Below are 21,659 nucleotides of genomic sequence, written 5' to 3'. Positions count from 1 at the left end.
GGCAAAAGTCCTATTGTTGGGGGTGGGCTGTGCATTCTGAGAGGAACATAGGGTACCACCAGCCCCAAATGAACCATATGAATTGAAGGGAAAGGGAGTAGCTTCATAAAGAGAAATTGGATATTTGTTTCCAAATGAAGAAGAAAAGAATGCCAGGCAGGCAAAAACACACACTGTTAATATTTTGTGGAATTCATCAATTTCTGCTTCTTTTTAGGCCAAATGCAATGCTATTCCAGGAGGCCAGAAATAGGCTTGCTCCCAGCAGGTCCTTGTGAGTAGGCACTAAGTTGGAATTGCTTCTTCCCTGTGAAGGTAATGCAGCAGAATTACCTATGTTTTCCTGTCATGCTTCTATTTTTCCTTCCATCTCCTCCTGTGATTTATCCTGATTTATATTACCTTGACAAGAGGTGGAGAAACAGGCATGCATTAAATTTTTTAAAAATCAAATTATTCACAATACTGTGCCTGAAATTGTTCAGTTCAGTTCAGTTCAGTCGCACAGTCGTGTCCGACTCTTTGCGACTCCATGAATCACAGCATGCCAGGCCTCCCTGTCCATCACCAACTCCCGGAGTTCACTCAGACTCAGGTCCATCGAGTCGGTGATGCCATCCAGCCATCTCATCCTCTGTTGTCCCCTTCTCCTCCTGCCCCAATCCCTTATGGCAGAAAGTGAAGAGGAACTAAAAAGCCTCTTGATGAAGGTGAAAGAGGAGAGTGAAAAAGTTGGCTTAAAACTCAACATTCAGAAAACGAAGATCATGGCATCTGGTCCCATCGCTTCATGGGAAATAGATGGGGAAACAGTGGAAACAGACTATTTTTTTGGGCTCCCAAATCACTGCAGATGGTGACTGCAGATGTGAAATTAAAAGACGCTTACTCCTTGGAAGAAAAGTTATGACCAACCTAGATAGCATATTCAAAAGCAGAGACATTACTTTTCCAACAAAGGTCTGTTTAGTCAAAGCTATGGTTTTTCCAGTGGTCCTGTATGGATGTGAGAGTTGGACTGTGAAGAAAGCTGAGTGCCAAAGAATTGATGCTTTTGAACTGTGGTGCTGGAGAAGATTCCTGAGAGTCCCTTGGACTGCAAGGAGATCCACTCAGTCCATTCTGAAGGAGATCAGCCCTGGGATTTCTTTGGAAGGAATGATGCTAAAGCTGAAACTCCAGTACTTTGGCCACCTCATGTGAAGAGTTGACTCATTGGAAAAGACTCTGAAATTGTTATTCTGGTCTAAAATCAACTTTTTGGCCTACTAGCATTAAAAAGCCATTAAGAACATAATGAGAAATCAGGGAATTCTAGGGAGGGACATCTCTGAACTAGTGATCCACTTTAGGGATTTTTGATAGGAATCTGTTTCTATGGCTGTGCAGAAATATTCAGGCACGCACCCCTCTGTCAGCGCTGCCTCAATTTGAATCCTGTTGTACTACCCACCCCCCTCCCATTAGTTCTGGCTATTTAGAAAGATTACTTGTTGCCAAGACTCCCCCTCCCCCTTCTCTTCCTGGCTTCCAGCCCCTGCTGCTAACCAAGGAGATTTGCCGATTAGAAGGGCTTCAGCTCAGAGAGTTCCCATGGCAACAGACTCCTCAGAGGTCTTTGTTGCCTGCTAAAACTTTGATCTCTGAGAGTGGCTGCTGCTGTTTCTCTCTAAGATTTACAAACAGAGGAAGAGGAGAAAAGAATTGGAGGAGAAGAAAAGTTTACTCCTGGCCAAAAGGAGAGAAGGAATTAATTACAGCCACACTCTAGCCATAAATCTGGAGGTTACTCCTTTGGAACATCTTCCATTTGGGCTGTTCCTACATTTTCATTTGTAGACTCGATTATATTACAGCTATCTTGGTTTCAAATGAAAGACTTAAAGTGGAGTTGATTCCTCTTGGAAGGTGGACCTATCCTATCCATCTTCAGATTTCCAGAAGAGTCGAAATAACTGCACAGGCTGCCATGAAAGCAGAGACACAGAACTAATATCGGGAGAGAGCTTTTTAGGCCCCAGACCCACTGGCTTTACTCCCTGCCCTTTCTCCTAATTCTGGCCTACTCTGCCCTGAGCTTACCTACATGCCTCTGTTGATCTTGGTTTTGAGAAGAACCAGAGTAGTGTGTTGAAGGAGTGGGGAAGAAGGAAGAGGCAGAAAAATCAGCCAGGCATCAATAAGAAGTTGATTCTGTTTAATGGCTGTCAGTGAGCCTTCTACCATCTGAGGAGTGGAGTGGGGTTTGTGGTTGCTCCAATGACTGAGGATCATGCCTTTCACTCTTTGCAAGAAGCCTCTGATAGCCTTCACGCCTCTCTCCTGCATAATCACAGCCTTGTTCTTTGATGGGCATCATGGAATGGAGTCAGTTTTGCTTCACGTGTGACTTGTATTTGCATTATGATTTAACTTTTAACCAGTCTTGTTTGCATACTATGTCCCTAACACAGGGAGGATACAAAATAAATAAAAGGCACTGTTCTGTCCCTATATAAATTACCATCTTTTGATAAAGATAAGTATTATATTTCTGAGGCAATGAGAGAATAATATAAGAAAAGTTAAAAAGTGTATTGATATTAAATATCTAGGCTACTGATTCACAAGAGGGGCCACTTTTGCCCCCCAGAAGATATTTGGCAATATTTGGAAACACTTCGGTTGTCACAGCTTGTGGGATACTATGGCATCTAGCAGGTAGAAGCCAAGGAGACTGCTGAATACCCCACAATGCACAGAACAGCCCTCCCACCTCCAACAAAGGATTACCTGCCCCCACATGTGAGTAGTGCCCAGGCTGCAAAACCCTGATCTTGATCAAAGGTCAATCTGGATACTGGATAAGGTCCACTGCGAAGAGCGTGGGCTTTGGGGGGGGGTCACATTTATGTGGACTCCGTGCAGCCATATAACCTTTAATAACTCAATGTTGATGAGTCATGGTTTCCTTATCTGTAAAAACGAGGGAGGAAAAACAAAAGTTAACATGGAAAACCTATTGTGAGGATTAAATAGCACAGAACACAAACTCAGTAAAACGTCAGTTCGGGGCTTCCCTGGTGGCTCAACAGTAAAGAGTCCGCCTGCTATGCAGGAGACTTGGTTTGGGAAGTTTGATCCTTGGGTTGGGAAGATCGCCTGGAGAAGGAAATGGTGATTCACTCCAGTATTCTTGCCTGGGAAAGCCCATGGACAGAAGAGCCTGGCAAGCTACAGACTGGGGGTCATCAAAGAGTCGGACACAAGTGAACGACTAAACAGCAACGACAAAATGTCAGTTTCCTTCTACTTTTGCCATCCCCCACGTCTAGTTTGCAGTGTGCCACCCCTCATCCAGCGTTCTTGCCTGGAGAATCCCAGGGACCAGGGAGCCTGGTGGGCTGCCATCTATGGGGTCGCACAGAGTCGGACACGACTGGAGCGACTTAGCAGCAGCAGCAGCACCCCTCATCTGAGGGAACCCTCTAAGGGAATTCTGTGTTCTGGGACTCATCCTAGAGAGCCGATTTTCCTTTAGCCTGTTCCATAGCAGAGGCTTTAATGAGCCATCTGAATTGGCGATCCTGTTACTAATAGGTTCATGTTTTTTCCGATGACATCTGTGCAGTGCTGTGCAGCGGTGACCCTCATCAACCCCATGGGAATCTTCCTGCTAGTGGGTTTCAGGGTATTCTGTCCCAGCATGCAATCTTTTGGTTGCTATGTTTTGGTAGCTGTTGAAAGCCCCTGTTTCTCGTTAATTACACAGTGTTTGCTACCTGACCTACATACAAGGATTAGGTCATACAGGCCACTCGATGAAGGCTAGAAGGGTTTGGGAACACCTAAGACTTGGATTAGGATCTGGATGGACTTGGAAAGACTTTAGATAGGACAACCTTATAATTTCTTGTCCAAATTAGGTTGAAAGTGAAAACGGGAGACTTTAAATAATTTATATCAAGACAACAGGCCTATGGATGTGGTGATCACCCCGTCTCTAGAGATGATCACCTGGAATGTTTTTTGGTTTTTGTTGTTGTTTTTTTTTTTAATTATAGAGAACAGAAGAGCCAGAGGAGCTGGGAGCAAATTAGTTTCAGCTCACCTTCACCTGCTGACCCCAAGATGTTAGCAGGCATTCTAATTAGGGAGCCTAATTAGCTTCCCTGGTAGCTCCTGCCAATGCAGGAGACCCTGGGTCGGGAAGATCCCTTGGAGAAGGGAATGACAACTCACTCCAGTATTCTTGCCTGGAGAATTCCATGGATGGAGGAGCCTGGTGGACTACAGTCCATGCAGTCACCAAGAGTCTGAGACCACTGAGCAACTAACACTTTCACTTTTACAGGGCTGTGTACATCTCCATTCATTTACTGCTGCTGCTGCTGCTAAGTCGCATCAGTCGTGTCCGACTCTGTGCGACCCCAGAGACGGCAGCCCACCAGGCTCCCCCGTCCCTGGGATTCTCCAGGCAAGAACACTAGAGTGGGTTGCCATTTCCTTCTCCAATGCATGAAAGTGAAAAGTGAAAGTGAAGTCGCTCAGTCGTGTCCGACTCTAGCGACCCCATGGACTGCAGCCCACCAGGCTCCTCTGTCCATGGCGCTTTCCAGGCAAGAGTACTGGAGTGGGGTGCCATTGCCTTCTCCGCATTCATTTACTAGAAGCAAGCAAAGAGGTCGTGGTTTGCGGTACTACTTGTTCACTGAAAAATGTGTGCGAAGATTTCTGAGGGGTGAAGGACGTTTAGGCTCTTCACTGCCTTGGGTTGTTAACAAACGAAGTCTTGAAGGCACTCATTGCCCTCCCCTCACCCACAACCACCCAGCCCGAGCTGTGACTGCCTCCCCTCCCCCCTTCCTCCGTCGAAGCCTGTATCCCGCCTCACTATTTTTGCTTCACTTGTTGCTCATCACTGTGGGAGGAAACTGGGCCTTCAATTAGTGCGCATTCCTGAAGCCCGCGGTTGCCGTGGTTACCCGGGCGGGAGCCGGGCGGCTGGGTCAGCTCGCCTGGCGCATTGTAGTCGGTGCACCCGGGCGGCGGTAAACGCGCTAAGCTGGTGCGCGTGAGGGCGGGGACGGGGCCGGCGGACGGGAGGCACTGGGGGCCCGCGGGACAGTGGGCGTCGCCGAAAATCGGCTCAGCTCTGGAAAAAAAGAATGGCAGCCCTTGAAAGCCGGTCAGGAGACAGTGACGGCATTTTTCTCCAGAGCCAGCTGCTGCTATTCGAGTCTGCCGGTTTTCATTCACAGGGGGATAGTGCCTCTGAGTTCGCTCTGGGAAATGCCCCATGCTCAAGCCCCTCGCACTGAGAGCGGGCTGACCATGGAGGAAAGGGCAGAGCTCTGACCATCTAAGGCCTATCAAGCTGTGTGCCCCTGCGGTCAGCCTCGGACCTCCTGGGCTTTTTTGGTTAAGGAAACTAGCCATTTTGATACCTTTGCATCTGTGGTATCTGTGCTGGCCTGATGGATGGAGCACAGTGAGCTCAGGAAATCACACTGGGCACCAAGAAACTCAATTTCCTTCTTCCAATAAATCCCACCCTCCTCTATGTTATTTTGGAGTCAAATCTACCTGTCTTCAGCTTTTCATCTCATGTTAAGTTGAGCATGTTATATTACTAATAATACCTTTGCATCTGTTCACTCTAAGACTAGGGAGTTGGATCACTATAGCACTTTGCAAAGGCAGAGTGCTTCACAATCATTTTTATTATTACTTTTAGTAGTTTGTAGCGCACAGTGAATACCTTTTAATTAGCTCATACTGTGTTATGTATTCAGTAATCATTTTCTGGTCACAACTTTAAAAGGTGTTGAATTGTTAACCACCTCCTATCCAAAAATTATACTTGAGTTATGTAGGTAGAGCAATAACGCCACAAACACGGATTTCTGCATTGCTCATTGCAAAGACTAGAAATGCTTCACATTTCTAACATTTCTAAATTTAGAATAAGCAAAGCTTGAGGTGGAGTGAGATTGGGAAAGAGACAAGAATACGGGTGAGTAGACCCAGGTTCTACTCCTGGTTTGATTATTAGTCAGCTGTGTGGTTTTGGGTAAGATTCTTAAGCTCTCTGAACCTTAGGTTCTTGAAAATATGAAATGGATTATGGATTAGATGACCTCTGAAATCCTTTCTAGCAATACAATTCTAGAATTGTATTGATTGTATTGATTCAGTCAATATAATCAATTGTTTTGATTCTAGAATTCTGTGTGAATAGAAGTCAGTGCCTTAGGCTAAGCTTACAACCACTGCCAAAAAAGCCTGAGGCATTTATTAACAGTTAATTGCAGATGGTCTGATACTAGTCATTTTGTGGAGAGAATTCAATGTCAGAATTACTCCCTATAATTTGAAGTGAACTAAAATGAAAGGGACAAGAAAAGAAAAAATACACACATGAAATGCTTACATAGTTTAAAAATACATATAAAAGAGAAGCTATGTCCACATTTGTGATGGATAATCATAAACTGTATATATTGAATGCATGGTTGCCATGGGAATATAGAATAAAAACAGAGATGTGTGTGCCCTTGGGAAATTTCCAATTTGAGGGGATTCCAAATAGTCATAGAAACAACTTTACACTTTAAAGGACCAGAGAGAAACATCTGCTCTTCTCAGAGACTTAGGAGAGAAACATTCTGGAGGGTTAGGAGCTGAGACAATAGGGGTGGATATAGTGCATCACTGAAAATGGATCCAGGGAATCTTAGGAAAGCTTGGAAGTATGATGAAGCCCAGATGTGCATTAAGCAGAAGGGGAAAGGAGGAAACCTCAAGGATCTGGGGAAGAAAAACATTCTATATTATCCTGAACAGAAGGTTCATTTTATAATATATTGGCAAACCCAAGGAGGACTCCCAAGTTAGTACATTTCAGAGAAATGGATGGAGATTCAGCAGTTTTGGCATCACATGGACAAAAGGAAGTACTGTTTTCCCTTTTCATAGGTTCCAGTGCATAACATAATGTGTCGTCTTATGACTTATTAATGTGTCTTATAATTACTTAATCAAGTAATTAAGTAGCAGATCTAAAAATCTGAAAACAAGTTTGTCCTACATCTAGAACTTCTGTACCTTCCATTGTACTAAAAAGGCTTGGAACAGAACTTGGATTTAAGTTTTAAGACTAGAGACAAAAACCAATTTAGGGAGCATATTGAATCTCTCTGTAATGACTGCCTTGAAAATACCCTAGCATGGTGGCTTTCAACTTGTAGGGCTGGGGTATGGTGGTGCTTCAGTTCCCCAAGATGGCAGGATGGCATTTTATGAGATATTTCAGTGACCTGAAGATCTTCCTGACATTGAGCCCTGAGTCCAGGGCTGCTAAATATTTCCAGTACATAGCATAGTGCTGAATGAATGGGCAGTTCCTTCAGATCCTCATTAAGAGCCCATTTCCATCTGGGATGGGTAAAAGGCACTATGGTGAGCAGTAAATCAGAAGTCTAGCATAGAAAACTGGGGATTTGCTGCTGGGAGAACTTCAAGGTCCTGATGGGTGAGGTGACTTCTTGTGCCAGGCTCTTAGGGATGCAGCACAGACACAGGCCCTGCCCCAGAGGGGTTTCCATCCTGCTAGTGGAGGAACATGTAAAGGAATCACTGTAGGCAAGATGTATTCTCAGGAAGGTATGTACAGTGGTCATCAGGAGCATGGAGGGGGATGCACCCTATCAGAGCAGTATTCTTAGAGGACTCTGTTAGAACATATTTCTGAGTTTTGCAGACTGCGTGTGCTATGGATTTGAGAGAAGCAGAAGTTCATTAGCTAGTTATCTTACTACAGAAGGTAAGTACGTCCTGCATTGAGAACCTGGCCAGCCCAGAAAAAGGGATTAGAACCTTGGGGAGATGTTACCAGGACGTGGTCTGTTGTAAATATGCAAAAATAATGCCATGGATAGGAGAAGAGTGGGAAACCAGGCAAGGACTGTGTCTCTGAGGGAAGGCCTCATGACTAGGGGGAACCTGATGTCAAAAATGCCCCCCAAAAGCTGATGAAAACATGGAATTTGGCAGGAAGATAGTCCTTTGACCTTGGTAAATCATATGACACAGAAGCAGATAAGTAAAGCTGAGTTCTTAACCTCACACTTTTGGACAAGCTGCGTGGGCAAGCCTGTGACTTTCAAGCATAGGGATCATGTCTTCTTCTCTGTGTCTCCACCTGGCACAAATACACATTTCCTTATTGATTGAATGAATGAATTGGAGACATTCCAAAAATGAGCTTGTTCTCAGGAATAGGTACCAAGAGTTTAGTTGGGGATAACTTCACGTTGTCAGTGGCAGAAAACAGTTGAAATGGGGAATTATATAGTTAAAATCTGTAAGTTATTTTATTCACAATGATTGTTTTCTGCCCTCATTATTCAACCCAAAATATGTGAGTGTTTTGGGCTGTGAAGTTTCTGATGGTATGGTAGGGTATGATACTGGCACATGTGTATGCGCATTACAAACTATTAGTATGCTTGATTCGTTTGGTCTATTCATGTGGAAGTTTCTTTAAAATATTTGGTTCTGCAAGGTTTGGGGAAAACCGAGTGCTTACATGAAAACTATTTTCTAGTCATAACTTGAGCTGGGTTTGAAAAGAGTAAAGGTGACTTCTATTTGTGAGGTCTGTTCTCTATCCTTTTCTTAGACAGTAAAGTAACTTCTAATTGCCACTCTTAACTGAATCTTAGAAGAATGACAGTGATTCACAAGTGTTAGTAAAGTGTGGTGGAAATCTGGCATGTATTTACTGCAGTTGTTCGGACTCTCAAAGATCAAACCTTCGTTGGATGTGATAGAATAGCAGAGAAAGGGAAGAAAAGTTAGAGCATTTCTAACTGACAACAGCATTTCTTAGAAATTGTTAAGCAAGAAGCTGAAAGCAAAATGACTTTCAGAAATACAGGATTTCAGTATAAATCCACTTGTTAAAATGCCTTTAGCTCCAGGAAAATATAGGTCATGGTATAAAAGCCAGAGAGCTTTTCTCTCTCTCCCTCTTCTCTCTGCTGTTGACAGAACATAGTGGTATTATCAGCTATCCCCAAACCCCTACTATATTCTGAATTTTGAAGACATTTAATTTTACCCACTTTACTGCCAAATTCTGTCACTCACAGCACCCTGGGGCTAACACTGCATGGGTGCATTATGGGAAGGCTTTACCGGCTTCTGGAACTTCAGCTTTTGGCTGTTGCTTCAGGGAGAATGAGAAGCCTGATGCATGTCTGTCTGTTGGAGTGACAAGTTTTGTGAACCTCCTGTCCATATTTCTTATTGTAAGTTTTTTAATTACACATATAAAAAAAATCTAAAAAATGAAAGCCCCTTCATTGTTCTTCATGATGCCCATTTCAGTTCCCCAGAAATAAGGGCTAACAGTTTGGTGTGTCATACTGTTGTTTTCAGATTTTAATTTGAACATCGTGCCTAGAGCTTATATTCACTAACATTCTGTGTGTACAAGTAGTGTCAGAACACCATCAAGATGTTGTTTTAAACAGTCTCTGGGGAAACCCAGCTTTTGTGTTTTACCCATCATAATTATATCTGTGTTGATAGCACAGTTGGTAAAGAATCTGCCTGCAATGCTGGAGACCCTGGTTCCATTCCTGGGTCAGGAAGATGCACTGGAGAACGGATAGGCTACCCACTCCAGTATTCTTGGGCTTCCCTTGTGGCTCAGCTGGTAAAGAATCCACCTGCAATGTGGGAGACCTGGGTTTGATCCCTGGGTTGGGAAGATCCTCTGGAGAAGGGAAAGGCTACCCACTCCAGTATTCTGGCCTGGAGAATTCCATGGACTGTGTAGTCCGTGAGGTCACAAAGAGTAGGACACATCGGAGCGGCTTTCACTTTCATGTATATCCCTCAGTGATTGCAAGCACATGATCTCTAGGTTTTATAGCCCCAAAACATATTTTATATGGCTTGCCCAATGCTTTTTAACAATTTATGAATCAGTTGCCAACATCTGAAAATCGGGATTTTTTACATAAAAATCTGAGGTCTGGCTAATCTTGAAAAATAGGAAGATTTGCAACCTTGAAGACACATTTCTGTGAGGTAACAATAGTCTAGAGGTGGGTAGGAGCAGCCCCTACAGACACAATATGCTGTTTGCCATACCCTTAACTGCTGTTGGTTGTATTACAGATGGGCAGCTGCACTTGATTGCATTACCTACTGGAGAGTTGAGTTTGAAACTCTAATCATTAAGTATCAGATTGGAGACTAGAAAATGTTATGGATGGGGTGACCATATAAATAATTGTCCAAATTAGAAGACTTTGAAATTAAAAAGGGGTGTTCTTAATAATTACATCAGGCATAAACCAGGACTGTCCTAGACAAACCAAGATGTAAGGTCTCCCTATTTATGGATCTCTTCCTCAACTATTTCACTTGACTAATGAGAAAACTGAACCCTAGAAAGAGGAAGGAATTTGCCTGTTAACGGTCAGCAAGTAAACTCTTGGCAAAGCTGCCTTTATTACCCTGATTCCCAGTCTACTACTTTCTCCAATAGAACATGCTCTATATAACAGGTGTGAGCACCATATCCTCCTTCAATTTTTATAATGATTTTGTATTTATAGTTAATGATTATCATGTAGCTAATTTTCTGTGAGAAACTGTATACAAATCAATAGCTTGTATCATTGGTAACATTTCTATTATGAATGTAATTAATGATTTGGGCTATAGCACATAAAAGGATGTTTAAAACATTGGTAGGCTTGAGAACTAGAGAGTAAACACAATAAATGTCTCATTTTACTAGACATGATAAGAGATATATTTAGAAGTGCCAATGGTCCATATTTAAAAAAAAAAACTTAAGTATCTGATAACTGTCTTGATAAAAAGCAAAGTATATTGACTTTTTAATCATTGGCTGTTGCCTGGTAATTAATACTAATTATTCCTTTAAGAGATGTCTGAGATCCTAAATTCCCAAATCCTTGACCACCTGTCTGTTACCTTGTTGATTTCCAAGAAATATTTGTCCACAAATCACTCCATAGGAGACCAATGGATGTTCTTCATCACTTGCCTCTCATAGGGAACTGGACTGCACCACATGTAAGCTTTACCGTTACCTCTCAGCCTTTCATGAAGGCTGAGGCCAAAGGCTAGTCAGAGAACTCTTCTTCAAGATGCCATTTTCCAGTGACCTACTTGGGCCCTACTTGTCTTTCCAAGAAACTTTGCAAGCAGCAGACTGCTCTCACCATGTCAGCTGCACAAGAAGGAAGATAGAAAGAAGGAAACCCTTCTTGCCAAAACCTAAAACAACTAAGCTAGTGGCCCACTCCATGCTTCATTTTCCTGGGAATGTACTCTGGTCCTGATTAACTTTTCAAATGTGGGACCATGCAGGAGACATGACCGGGACACATTTCACTACACTGGCCTGGTATAGTTGAGGAGAGCCAAGAAAAATAAAGTGAGCAGAGAGTCCTCTCACCTGACTCCCTTGCACCTTGCTTCTGCTGCAACGTCTTCCTCTAGTCCTGGAAGAGCTCCTGTTTTCTTTGACTTTTGTCAGAGCTGCTTTTCTGTGGAGTGATTTGATAGAGGAGAGGATCAGTGACCAACTATGTCCTTTAGACACAAAATATAAGCCACATACATGGGTAACTTTTTCTTTAACACACCTCAACAGGAAAAGTTGTCTTCTAAGTGAGCCAGAGAGACCAGATGCCTGGAGTTGTGCTTTGTAATAGTGATGAGCCTTTGAAGCATTAATATTTTGGCTACATTGATACAAGTGAAAATATTATGAAGCTAATTCCATATTTTTTTTTAAATTTAAACAACATACCTTTTTATTTACAATAAAGCCAATTGAAACAGCTACAAAAAAAAAAAAAAAAACAGCTACAAACAAAACACAAATTTACCAAGATAGAACTTATTTTCAACAAACACATTTTTCCATAATATAACTTTACAAAGTTTTTCATATGAATTGTTTCATGCCTCCTCCCCTAGAACGTGTATAGGATGCAACCCTTTCCCTAAATGGTGGGGGGCAGGGTGGATAGAATGTACAGATGCATACATACAGGATGCTTCATAGGCACGAGACATCTCTGCAAGGATTCACAGAAACTCATAAGAATGGTCACCTCTAGAGATGGGTCCTGAGAAGCTGGGGTCAGAAGTGAGAAGCCCACTTGGCACTGCATGCCATTTTATACCTTTTAAATGTCGAATTCCATGAATACAGTTTTAACTTTAACAAAAATGGGATCATACTCTACACTGTATTATAATCTCTATGTTATATGATGTTACAAGCATCTTTCCTCATTAACACTCCATCATGTATAGATTCTACATCTTAGCTTTATGGCTTTAACAATTCTGTTAGTAAAGATATAATAACTATGTGTCATCCCACCAAACTTGGCTAATCATTTGAATTCTCCCTGGCAATTCCATCAGGCTTCCTTCGATATATCCTGAATTATGTACTTACTTTATGCCAGGCCCTGGTGGCTCAGATGGTGAAGAATCTGACTGCAGTGAAGGAGACCTGGGTTCAATTCTTGGGTTAGGAAGATCCCCTGGAGAAGGTAATGGCTGTCTACTCCAGTATTATTGCCTGGAGAATTCCATGGACAGAGGAGCCTGGTGGGCTATAGTCCATGGAGACGCGGAGTTAGACACAACTGAGCAACTAACACTTTTACCTTTCACTTTGTGCCAGGCACTATATTATATATATACATAATATATATAATAAATGTACGACTCATTGAGTCCTATCAACAATTCTATGAGGCAGGTACCATGAATATGCCTATTTTATAAAATTTAAAACACAAAACTGAAGCTTAGAAAGATTAAATAACTTGTCTAAGGTCATAAGGTCACATATTCTAAAATCCATGCTCTCTTAACTTCTTTTTGTCATAGATTGAACCCATTCAATCTAGGAGAGACAGCTCTCCAAGACTGAGTTTATCAGTTCCTTAATTGACCTCAAAGCAGTAGTGTTGCTTGAATACATTTTTATGTGGTTTCAACAGTGAGAAAAAGAATGGTGAACCGGGCGCTTCACCACACAAGATAAGTCTACAACATTAATAAGTCATCTCTTCCACAGCTGATGAAAATTATGCATAGCACATTTTACTTTACAAATTACAAAGTCTCTAAAGTATATGTGCTTGTGAAAAATATATCGAACAGTCCATTCAGGTAATACACAAACATTAATTACAATATTAAAAATTTTTAAACATGCCTATGTACAAAGTTGGGGCTTCCCAGGTGGCACTAGTGATAAACAGCCAGCCTGCCAATGCAGGAGACAAGAGATGCAGGTTTGATCCCTGGATCAGGAAGATCCCCTGGAAAAGGGAATGGAAACCCACTCTAAGATTCTTGCCTGGAGAATCCCATGGACAGAGGAGCCTGGCAGGCTACAGTCCACAGAGTCTCAAAGAGTTGGACACAACTGAAGTGACTTAGTATGCACCCATGTACAAAGTTAGTTGTTCCATCAGTAGGGTCAATGATCCCTGTAGGATTGTCAGTTAAGACACCTTTTTTCCCCAACTGCCACAGATTACTCACTAATGAAACTGTGAGATATATCAGTTCAGTTCAGTCGCTCAGTCATGTCCAGCTCTTTGCGACTGCATGGACTGCAGCATGCCAGGCTTCCCTGTCCATCACCAACTCTCAGAGCTTGCTCAAACTCATGTCCATGGAGTTGGTGATGCCATCCAACCATCTCATCCTCTGTCGTCCCCTTCTCCTCCTGCCCTCAATCTTTCCCAGCATCAGGGTTTTTCCAGTGAGTCAGTTCTTCGCATCAGGTGGTCAAAGTATTGGAGTTTCAGCTTCAGCATCAGTCCTTCCAATGAATATTCAGGACTGATTTCCTTTAAGATTGACTGGTTGGATCTCCATGCAGTCCAGCGGACTCTCAGGAGTCTCTCCAACACCACAGATACTTTTCCTTTATGGAAGAGGTAAGCATTTTTTCAACTTTATGATCAGTGTATGTTTGTGTTAGTCGCTCAGTCGTGTCTGACTCTTTGCAACCACATGGACTGTAGCCTGCTAGGCTCCTCTGTCCGTGGGATTTTCCAGGCAAGAATGCTGGAGTGGATTGTCATTTCCTCCTCCAGGGCATCTTCCCAACCCAGTAATAGAAGTTCAGTCTCCTGCATTGGCAGGCGAATTCTTTACCATTTGAGTCACCAGGGAAGCCAGCAGCAGTTACCAAATCAACTGGAGAGCTTTTAATCATAGCATTCGTTTCATTTCTTAGAGCTTCATGAACTACCTCTCCAGCTTGACTTGCTAGGGTTACTGCATAACCAATGCATTTGTGCCAAGAATCAGCCATGTCCTTTTGCAGGAGGACATGAGGCTGGGACCCCCCTAGCAGGCTCCAATGCTGGGCTCTTCCAGAGGGAGAACTAATTTCAACTTAAAAAAAAAAAAAAAAAAAAGAGCTATTTTAATGCTATTACTGGAAATGCTAAAATTGCCAGTCACTCACATTAATTTCTACTGGACAGAGCTATTCTATAGGCATATGTCATGCCCATAAATGAAGTCAGATTCAGTTGCAGGCTTAGGAATCATAGTGACCTTTGCCGCCACAAGTCTGAAATGAGTCGAGTTTGCAACTAGTTTGCTACTAGTTGTCACCTAGTAGAACTTGTTTATTAACAAGGCTCCATGGGATAGAACCTGGTAGGGGCAGAAGTTCTATCCTGGCCTTTACATTTACCTGGATATGAGAACATGGTGGAAGATTCAGCCCTTCTTTCTGTATAAATCAGGCCAGTTTTTTTTTAAAAGACTAATCTCCTTCCCCACATCTTCTAGGGTGCTGTTTCTTGCACAGCTCTTTGCTTCCCAGAGTCCTGAGCGGCACCTGTTCTGACACCAGCCCTTAAGTTTTTGTGCTGTATCATGCAGAAGGCACTTGGTCCCATGCCACGCCAGCTGTGGGTGCCATATGGAAGAGCCATACCATATACATTGTACAGAATGTTTCTGAAGCCAGAAGGAATGTTGAAGTATGTGTAACTGATCTAGCTGTATCTTTTCCTTCCCTTTGAAAATTTTAATCATTGACATATCTTTAGTCTATAAATAGAATCATGTAGGGAGATAATTCTGAGTTAAAACAAAGTATGTACTTTTGTTTTTATATGGACATGGGGCTGTATATAGATGTATGAAGATGTAGGTTGACCCTTTAGATACAGATGTGTTTGACTTTCCAATAAAATATGTGGATGTATAAATGAATGGAGATGGTATGTATCAAGCAGGATTTTTTTTGTATTTGAAGCAAAGATCTCCTCCTTCTATAATAGTTGGAAAGAAAGTTCTGTTTCTGCTTCTGCCTGGTCTAGGTGCAGAGTTCTCCTAAATGGCTGCCGAGGATTGATGGAGAAGGTCATGGTCTTGACTGAGCCCAGCCTTGGTGATGTGCCTTTCATCACTGAAATAGCAGGGATCAGCGGCCACATGTAGGGATGGTACCAACTGAAGCCAGGCTTCAGGCTGTATTTGCCTTTGGAGTAACCGCTTTTCTTCTTTTCCTTCCACCTCTTCTAGGCAGAACAGGGCTGCTTGCTGATCTCTTGCCCAGTTTTGCTGTGGAGATTATGCCAGGTATTCAGTCATTTAACTCTGTATTTGCTTAATTTGCTATCCCTCCATCTGTCTTGCTTCTGCATTAGTTACTAATTGCTCCTTTAACTTATTTGCACATTTGTCTATATATATCTGTGGTATTTTCCAGGATGAACTAAGCCCATTGGAAGAGCCTTCAAATTGTATTTCTTCTGTTACTAGGCCCTAAAAGAATAATGGTAGTTAAAAACAGGCTGAGGCGGGGCCCAGGCCTTCTGTGTCAGTGGTGCGGGCCCTGTGACAGTCTCAGAATCTTGGTTGCACCCAGTTGCTGTAAAGTGTCTTTAATGGAGTTGTTATTTATCTGCATTCCTGTTCCCTAAGTTTCATGTTTGAAAGTGAAAGTGGACGTTGCTCAGTCATGTCCAACTCTTTGCAACCCCATGGACTATACAGTCCATCGAATTCTCCAGGCCAGAACACTGGAGTGGGTAGCCTTTCCCTTCTCTAGGGGATCTTCCCAACTGAGTGATCAAACCCAGGTCTCCCGCACTGCAGGCGGATTCGTTACCAGCTGAGCCACAAGGGAAGCCCAAGAATACTGGAGTGGGTAGCCTATCCCTTCTCCAGCAGATCTTCCCGACCCAGGAATCAAACTGGGATCTTCCACATTGCAGGCAGATTCTTTACCAACTGAGCTATCAGGGAAGCCCAAGTTTAATGTTTACCCATTCATCACTGTACAACCATGTTACTTGGAATTGCCTTTTATAACTTTATCAAAACATTTTTTCAAACCTTATGAATGCTATGTACTCCTCCTACCTTGAAAAATACACATTTACAGGTCTATATTGCATTGTATACGATCTATATTGCTTTCGAAGAAGGCAATGGCACCCCACTCCAGTACTCTTGCCTGGAAAATCCCATGGATGGAGGCGCCTGGTGGGCTTCAGTCCATGGGGTCGCTAAGAGTTGGACACAACTGAGCGACTTCACTTTCACTTTTCACTTTCACGCATTGGAGAAGGAAATGGCAACCCACTCCAGTGTTCTTGCCTGGAGAATCCCAGGGACGGCGGAGCCTGGGGTCGCACAGAGTCGGACACGACTGAAGCGACTTAGCAGCAGCAGCATATTGCTTTGTATACAATAACAAAGCAATAACAAAGCAATTTAGGACTTTTTGACTTCCTAAATCCCTGGGGTCCATGGACCCTGTCAAGGACACCTGCAGCAAATGCACACCTGTCTTTTTATGTAGCGTCCGTTGAACATATCAGCTAGACAGTCAGCAATGCTGCACTATAGTCCATCATGGAAGGAGCTCAGAGAGAAACAAGAATGAACTATGGGAGAGGACATATCCAAACACAGAAAGTAGAAAAGGGTGAGATTCAGTTTTGCTTTGGAGGGCTTCTGCCAAAGCGTTAAGAGCTGACTAATAATTGAGAGCAACAGAAAGATACAAAATAATCCTGGTGATTGTTTTAGACTTGATTCAAGTTTTGAGAACTATCCAGAGTCCTCACAGTTGAGCTTCACTCTTCTGTGAAATCTCCAGATCCTTCCCCATTAGCTGGTTAACCCAAATACAGACATTCTTCTTACTGATGTTGATCCCAAGATCACAAATAGACATTTCTTTGTGATCCGCCTTATCCAGAGTTCAGTCAATTTGTACTTATTTTTTTCATCACAAAAAAACCCACAATGTTACACTGCATTGCTTCAAACTAGATGTTGCATCCCCGAGTCCCAAGGAAAAGTTATTGTATTTCTCATATCTGGTCCTGGCCCTCCGAATTTCCCCCCTTCTGACTCCAAGAATCCTTTCATGGCTAACATTTTTTGTTTCTCCAAGGCAACCTGGCAGTCTTTAATCCTTGACTGCCTGACCCCAGTTGTAGCTACCATACCACACAGCTCTTCTAGTCCTCAGGGCCCATATCTATCTCAGGTCACATTGTCTTGTTATGTTAGTGCAAAGGCAATGCCAAAGCCTTCAACTATCTACTGTCCTCAGCAAGAAGCTCTTCCAGAACATTCTGGCCTTCTCACTTCCGCCCTGAAGAGAGGGTGACCTGGTTAATTTGAGTGTATTTCTGTTGGGTGAGTGAAGAGGGACACTTAGGAAATCTAAGTTGTGTGTTTTCTCTGAGAAAATTATGTTCTAAGCAAAGGTCAAATAACTTTATCATTATCACAAAACCCTTTATCTAACCAAAATGTCATATTCTCAAGCTCCAAATGAATGTCCTATTTTGTTGAAGAAATATTTAATAACTAAAATGCAAACAAAATAATGTATACTTGAAGTTTGTTGCAAAGGGATTTTTGGTAGATGGTTTTCAATCAAAATGAATTGCTTTAATCTTTTGCTTTGAAAGGAAATCATGGCTCATTCCAGTCCGTCCCAGGCCCCAGCAGGACATTAGGTCTTATAGCCAAGTCCCAAAAGCATGACATCAAGTCCCTTGAGGGCCACAGTCATTTTTCTCTAAGTCAAATGGAATTTGTTTCCTTTGTCTTTATATGTTGGATAGGCAAATGAATTAAATTCATGTTCACTCTCTGGCAGAGCTGTGAAAATAGCTGACGTTAACAAACATGGTCAGATATACACATTAGCCTTGCCAGTCATCACAGCCTAAGTCACTGTAGTCCGTGGTTGTGCTGGCTATGTAGCATGGTCAGCCTGCCTGTGATCAAACCATTCTTAGGGGACAGGGACAGCATTTCTCTACCAGAGCCTATGTCTCTAGTGTTTTCAAGGAAATGGTTTTAATCTCAGCTCTGATGCTGAGCACAGGAAAGGTGTCAAGAGGCGATCAGCAGGGAAAGCAGATGGCTACATAAGGGACCTGGACCGCCTACAGGTATTCTGATTTAGACCACACAGACATGGAGAGCTTTTCTCAGGACTTACACTATTAAGGGATAAGATTAAGTTGACTACCAAAGATATGTATTCATGGAAATCACCACTTTATAGCTCAGCAAGCAAAGTCCCCTGTCCCCAGCCAGGAATTTCTCTGCTCTTGTCCCCTACCTCTTCTGACACCACAATCAATAAGGTAAGCCCTTTCCTTGGGAAGGGGCCCTGAAACTGCTCCTAGCACTTTGTATTGGACATTATGTGTGCTCAATATGACCTGGGTAACCGTCCCTGCCCTCCACACCGCAGCCCTGGGATGGTCTGCACCTCTCAGCCTCAGAGCCCCTCCTGAGTCTGGGGGCTCTGCGCCCTGTTACAAGGTGCCTTCTTCCCCAGGCTGCTCCCACTCTTGCTCTCATGGGGAGACCCAGCAGGGGGCTGCCACGAGTGTGGGTTTCTCTGTGCATCCTTCCAGAGTGGGTGTTTGTTGGTCTGGTGATCCTGGGAGTCTTCCTCTTCTTCGTCTTGGTGGGGATCTGCTGGTGCCAGTGCTGCCCTCATAGCTGCTGTTGCTACATCCGCTGCCCGTGTTGCCCAGACTCCTGCTGCTGCCCTCAGGCCTGTGAGTAACATGACGCATGGGGAGACACAGAATGACCAAAAGAAACGTCACCTTTCCATCAGACAGCGGTGTGCCCTGAGCGCCTTGTCGGCCACCTTTCCTTCCACCGCAAAACGGATCATTCCAGACTGTCCTCTCCTGGGAGGCCCTGACTTCTGAGATGAGCGTTCCTGTTTGCCTTCTCACACACAGGCGCCCCTCCATGCTTCTGATCCACACTTACCACCCCTGCGTTTGGAATCCTCTTTAACACTATTGATGAAAGGAAGGGCAGGTTCAGGATGGTGAGGTTGTGGGATAAGGCTTTTGCCCTCTCCTTGGGCATCCAAACTAGAGAAAACTTTCTCTGGCCATGCCTCTCACATGCAGAGAACTCTTCTTTTTACCAGCAGCATGTTCAAAGTACAGCCTTTGGGTCCCCTCTAGCCACAGATGAGTTTTATTTACTGCTGTGACAAAATGGTCCACAAAGGAACTAGTCCTCATTTGGGGATTCACAATTTTACCTCCCTAGCCAAGCCCATATAGGCATTAAGTTTGGAACCCCTGCCATAAACATCTTGACGGAGAGAGACACAATATGTGTCTTTAGTATCCTCAGGAACACAGCGGTTTCTGTGAGGTGTCAGGTTATTTGCTCTGCTTTTGAATTCTAATAGCAGGGCCGTGTGTCAGCGCTTTGCTGGCTTTGCCTCCCTAGAAGAGGTTAGGATCGTCTTGGAAGCAACCCTGGGCAGTGCCAGTGCTAGGCCTCCTACAGAGGGCTGAGGCAGCCTGCAGACAGGGTGGTTAAGAGTGGGCTGCTGCTGTCACGGGAGGCTGCTGTGACAGCTCCCAGCACCACTGAATTACTCAGTTGCCAGGTACTACTGAACACTATAATCCCTTATGTCACTGCTGGAGGAGTCCAAGAGAGTGGGGGAGAGTGTTTCCAATGAATCAAGTCAGGCCTAGTGGAACACACACACATACACACGCAAGCCCGCGCATACATCCAGGAGCTCCCTTAAGTGCATCTTCAGGGATTTTTGGTGTGAGGGTTGTGGAGGGTGGAACGATGTAATCTCTCTTGCTCTTCATCTCCCTCCACAGTGTATGAAGCAGGGAAAGCAGCAAAGGCCGGGTACCCTCCCTCTGTCTCCGGTGTCCCTGGCCCTTACTCCATCCCCTCTGTCCCCTTGGGAGGAGCCCCCTCATCTGGCATGCTGATGGACAAGCCGCATCCACCTCCCCTGGCACCAAGTGACTCCACTGGAGGAAGCCACAGTGGTAAATGCAGTTCCAGACTGTCCTGCCCCATGCTCCTGTCGGGCTTCCATTCTGATTCCTTGCTGATAAGAACCATCAGCCCAGTGATGCTTCCATGGACAATGATTATCTCCATTCTGGAAATGGGATCCTGACAGCTGTATCAGATATCTCCTGAAATGCATGTCAAGCTTGCCAAGGGCTGCAGGACATAGCTGCCCCTTGCTTTCTTCCTGGGCCTCACAATAACTAAAATCATAAGAAAAAGAGGCAAGGTACCCCCTGAATGTTGATCATTCAATTAATAAATGGTTATCTCTTATACCTAGTGCTCAGGACTTTACCGGGTACTCTGAGAACACCCAGAAGTGTAGGACATGGTTTGTCTAACCAGCAGTATGGCCCAGCCAGGGAAAGAGAACGGACTTTTACTAGACAGTTAGATGCTATAGTGAATGTACTGGGAGTTCAAAGAAAAAAGAGCTGGAATGCTTACAAAGTCTTCAGGGAGGAGGTGAGATTAGGGCTGGGCTTAGAGGACTGAGATGGATTAGGAAAGCACAGACACTCACAGACCAGCATAATGGAAACCCAGAGCTAAAAGAACAGTGTGTGTGTTTGACAGTGTCCAGCTTGTTGGTCTGACTGGAAGACCATGGAAGAATATGGTGGAGCCAGATTAGGCAGGGCCTTGGAACCCTCCAGAAGAGCCTGGGTTGGTGCCATAGTAAATGAGAACCCCTGTAGCCAGGCTCCTGAGCGGCGAGGTGACATGCTGACAAAGCTAGTGGTGAGTAGGACAGAGGAGAACCAGAGACCTTGAGCCGAGGTGTGATTGATATGTTTCAGGTGGGACATTATGATGCAGACAAAGGGAATTGAGTGGTAAATCTGAGAGATGCTTTGAAAGAGCAAGCAATTAGATGTTAGAAAACTTTAGCATGAGCCCAAGTTGTCTAGTGGTGTATATCCGAGACAGAGAAGAAATAACTGGTAAGGAGTTTCTTTGGATGATGATTAGCACCACTGAGGGCATGATAAATTTGTTGTTATAGGCAGTGGTAGAAGAGTATAGGCGGAGAAGGCAATGGCACCCCACTCCAGTACTCCTGCCTGGAAAATCCCATGGATGGAGGAGCCTGGTGGGCTGCAGTCTATGGGGTCGCTAAGAGTCGGACACGACTGACTGACTTCACTTTCACTTTTCACTTTCATGCATTGGAGAAGGAAATGGCAACCCACTCCAGTGTCCTTGCCTGGAGAATCCCAGGGACG

General features: G+C 43.8%; 1 protein-coding gene across 1 annotated transcript in view; it reads left to right on the top strand.

Annotated features, from left to right (window-relative positions):
- ILDR2 (immunoglobulin-like domain containing receptor 2) overlaps positions 1–21,659 on the top strand; it is a 68,526-nt gene that overhangs the window by 28,873 nt on the left and 17,994 nt on the right. Inside the window, exons 4-6 of the mRNA XM_010846031.1 lie at positions 15,616–15,672; positions 18,990–19,136; positions 20,229–20,405. Of these exons, the coding sequence (XP_010844333.1) occupies positions 15,616–15,672; positions 18,990–19,136; positions 20,229–20,405 (381 nt within the window). The remainder of the gene's footprint in view (positions 1–15,615; positions 15,673–18,989; positions 19,137–20,228; positions 20,406–21,659) is intronic.

Source organism: Bison bison, unplaced genomic scaffold, assembly GCF_000754665.1.
Source record: "Bison bison bison isolate TAMUID 2011002044 unplaced genomic scaffold, Bison_UMD1.0 scf7180017864229, whole genome shotgun sequence".
Classification (NCBI taxonomy): domain Eukaryota; kingdom Metazoa; phylum Chordata; class Mammalia; order Artiodactyla; family Bovidae; genus Bison; species Bison bison.
Note: the sequence above shows the minus strand (reverse complement) of the source record. Positions and strands in the feature narration are given on the sequence as shown.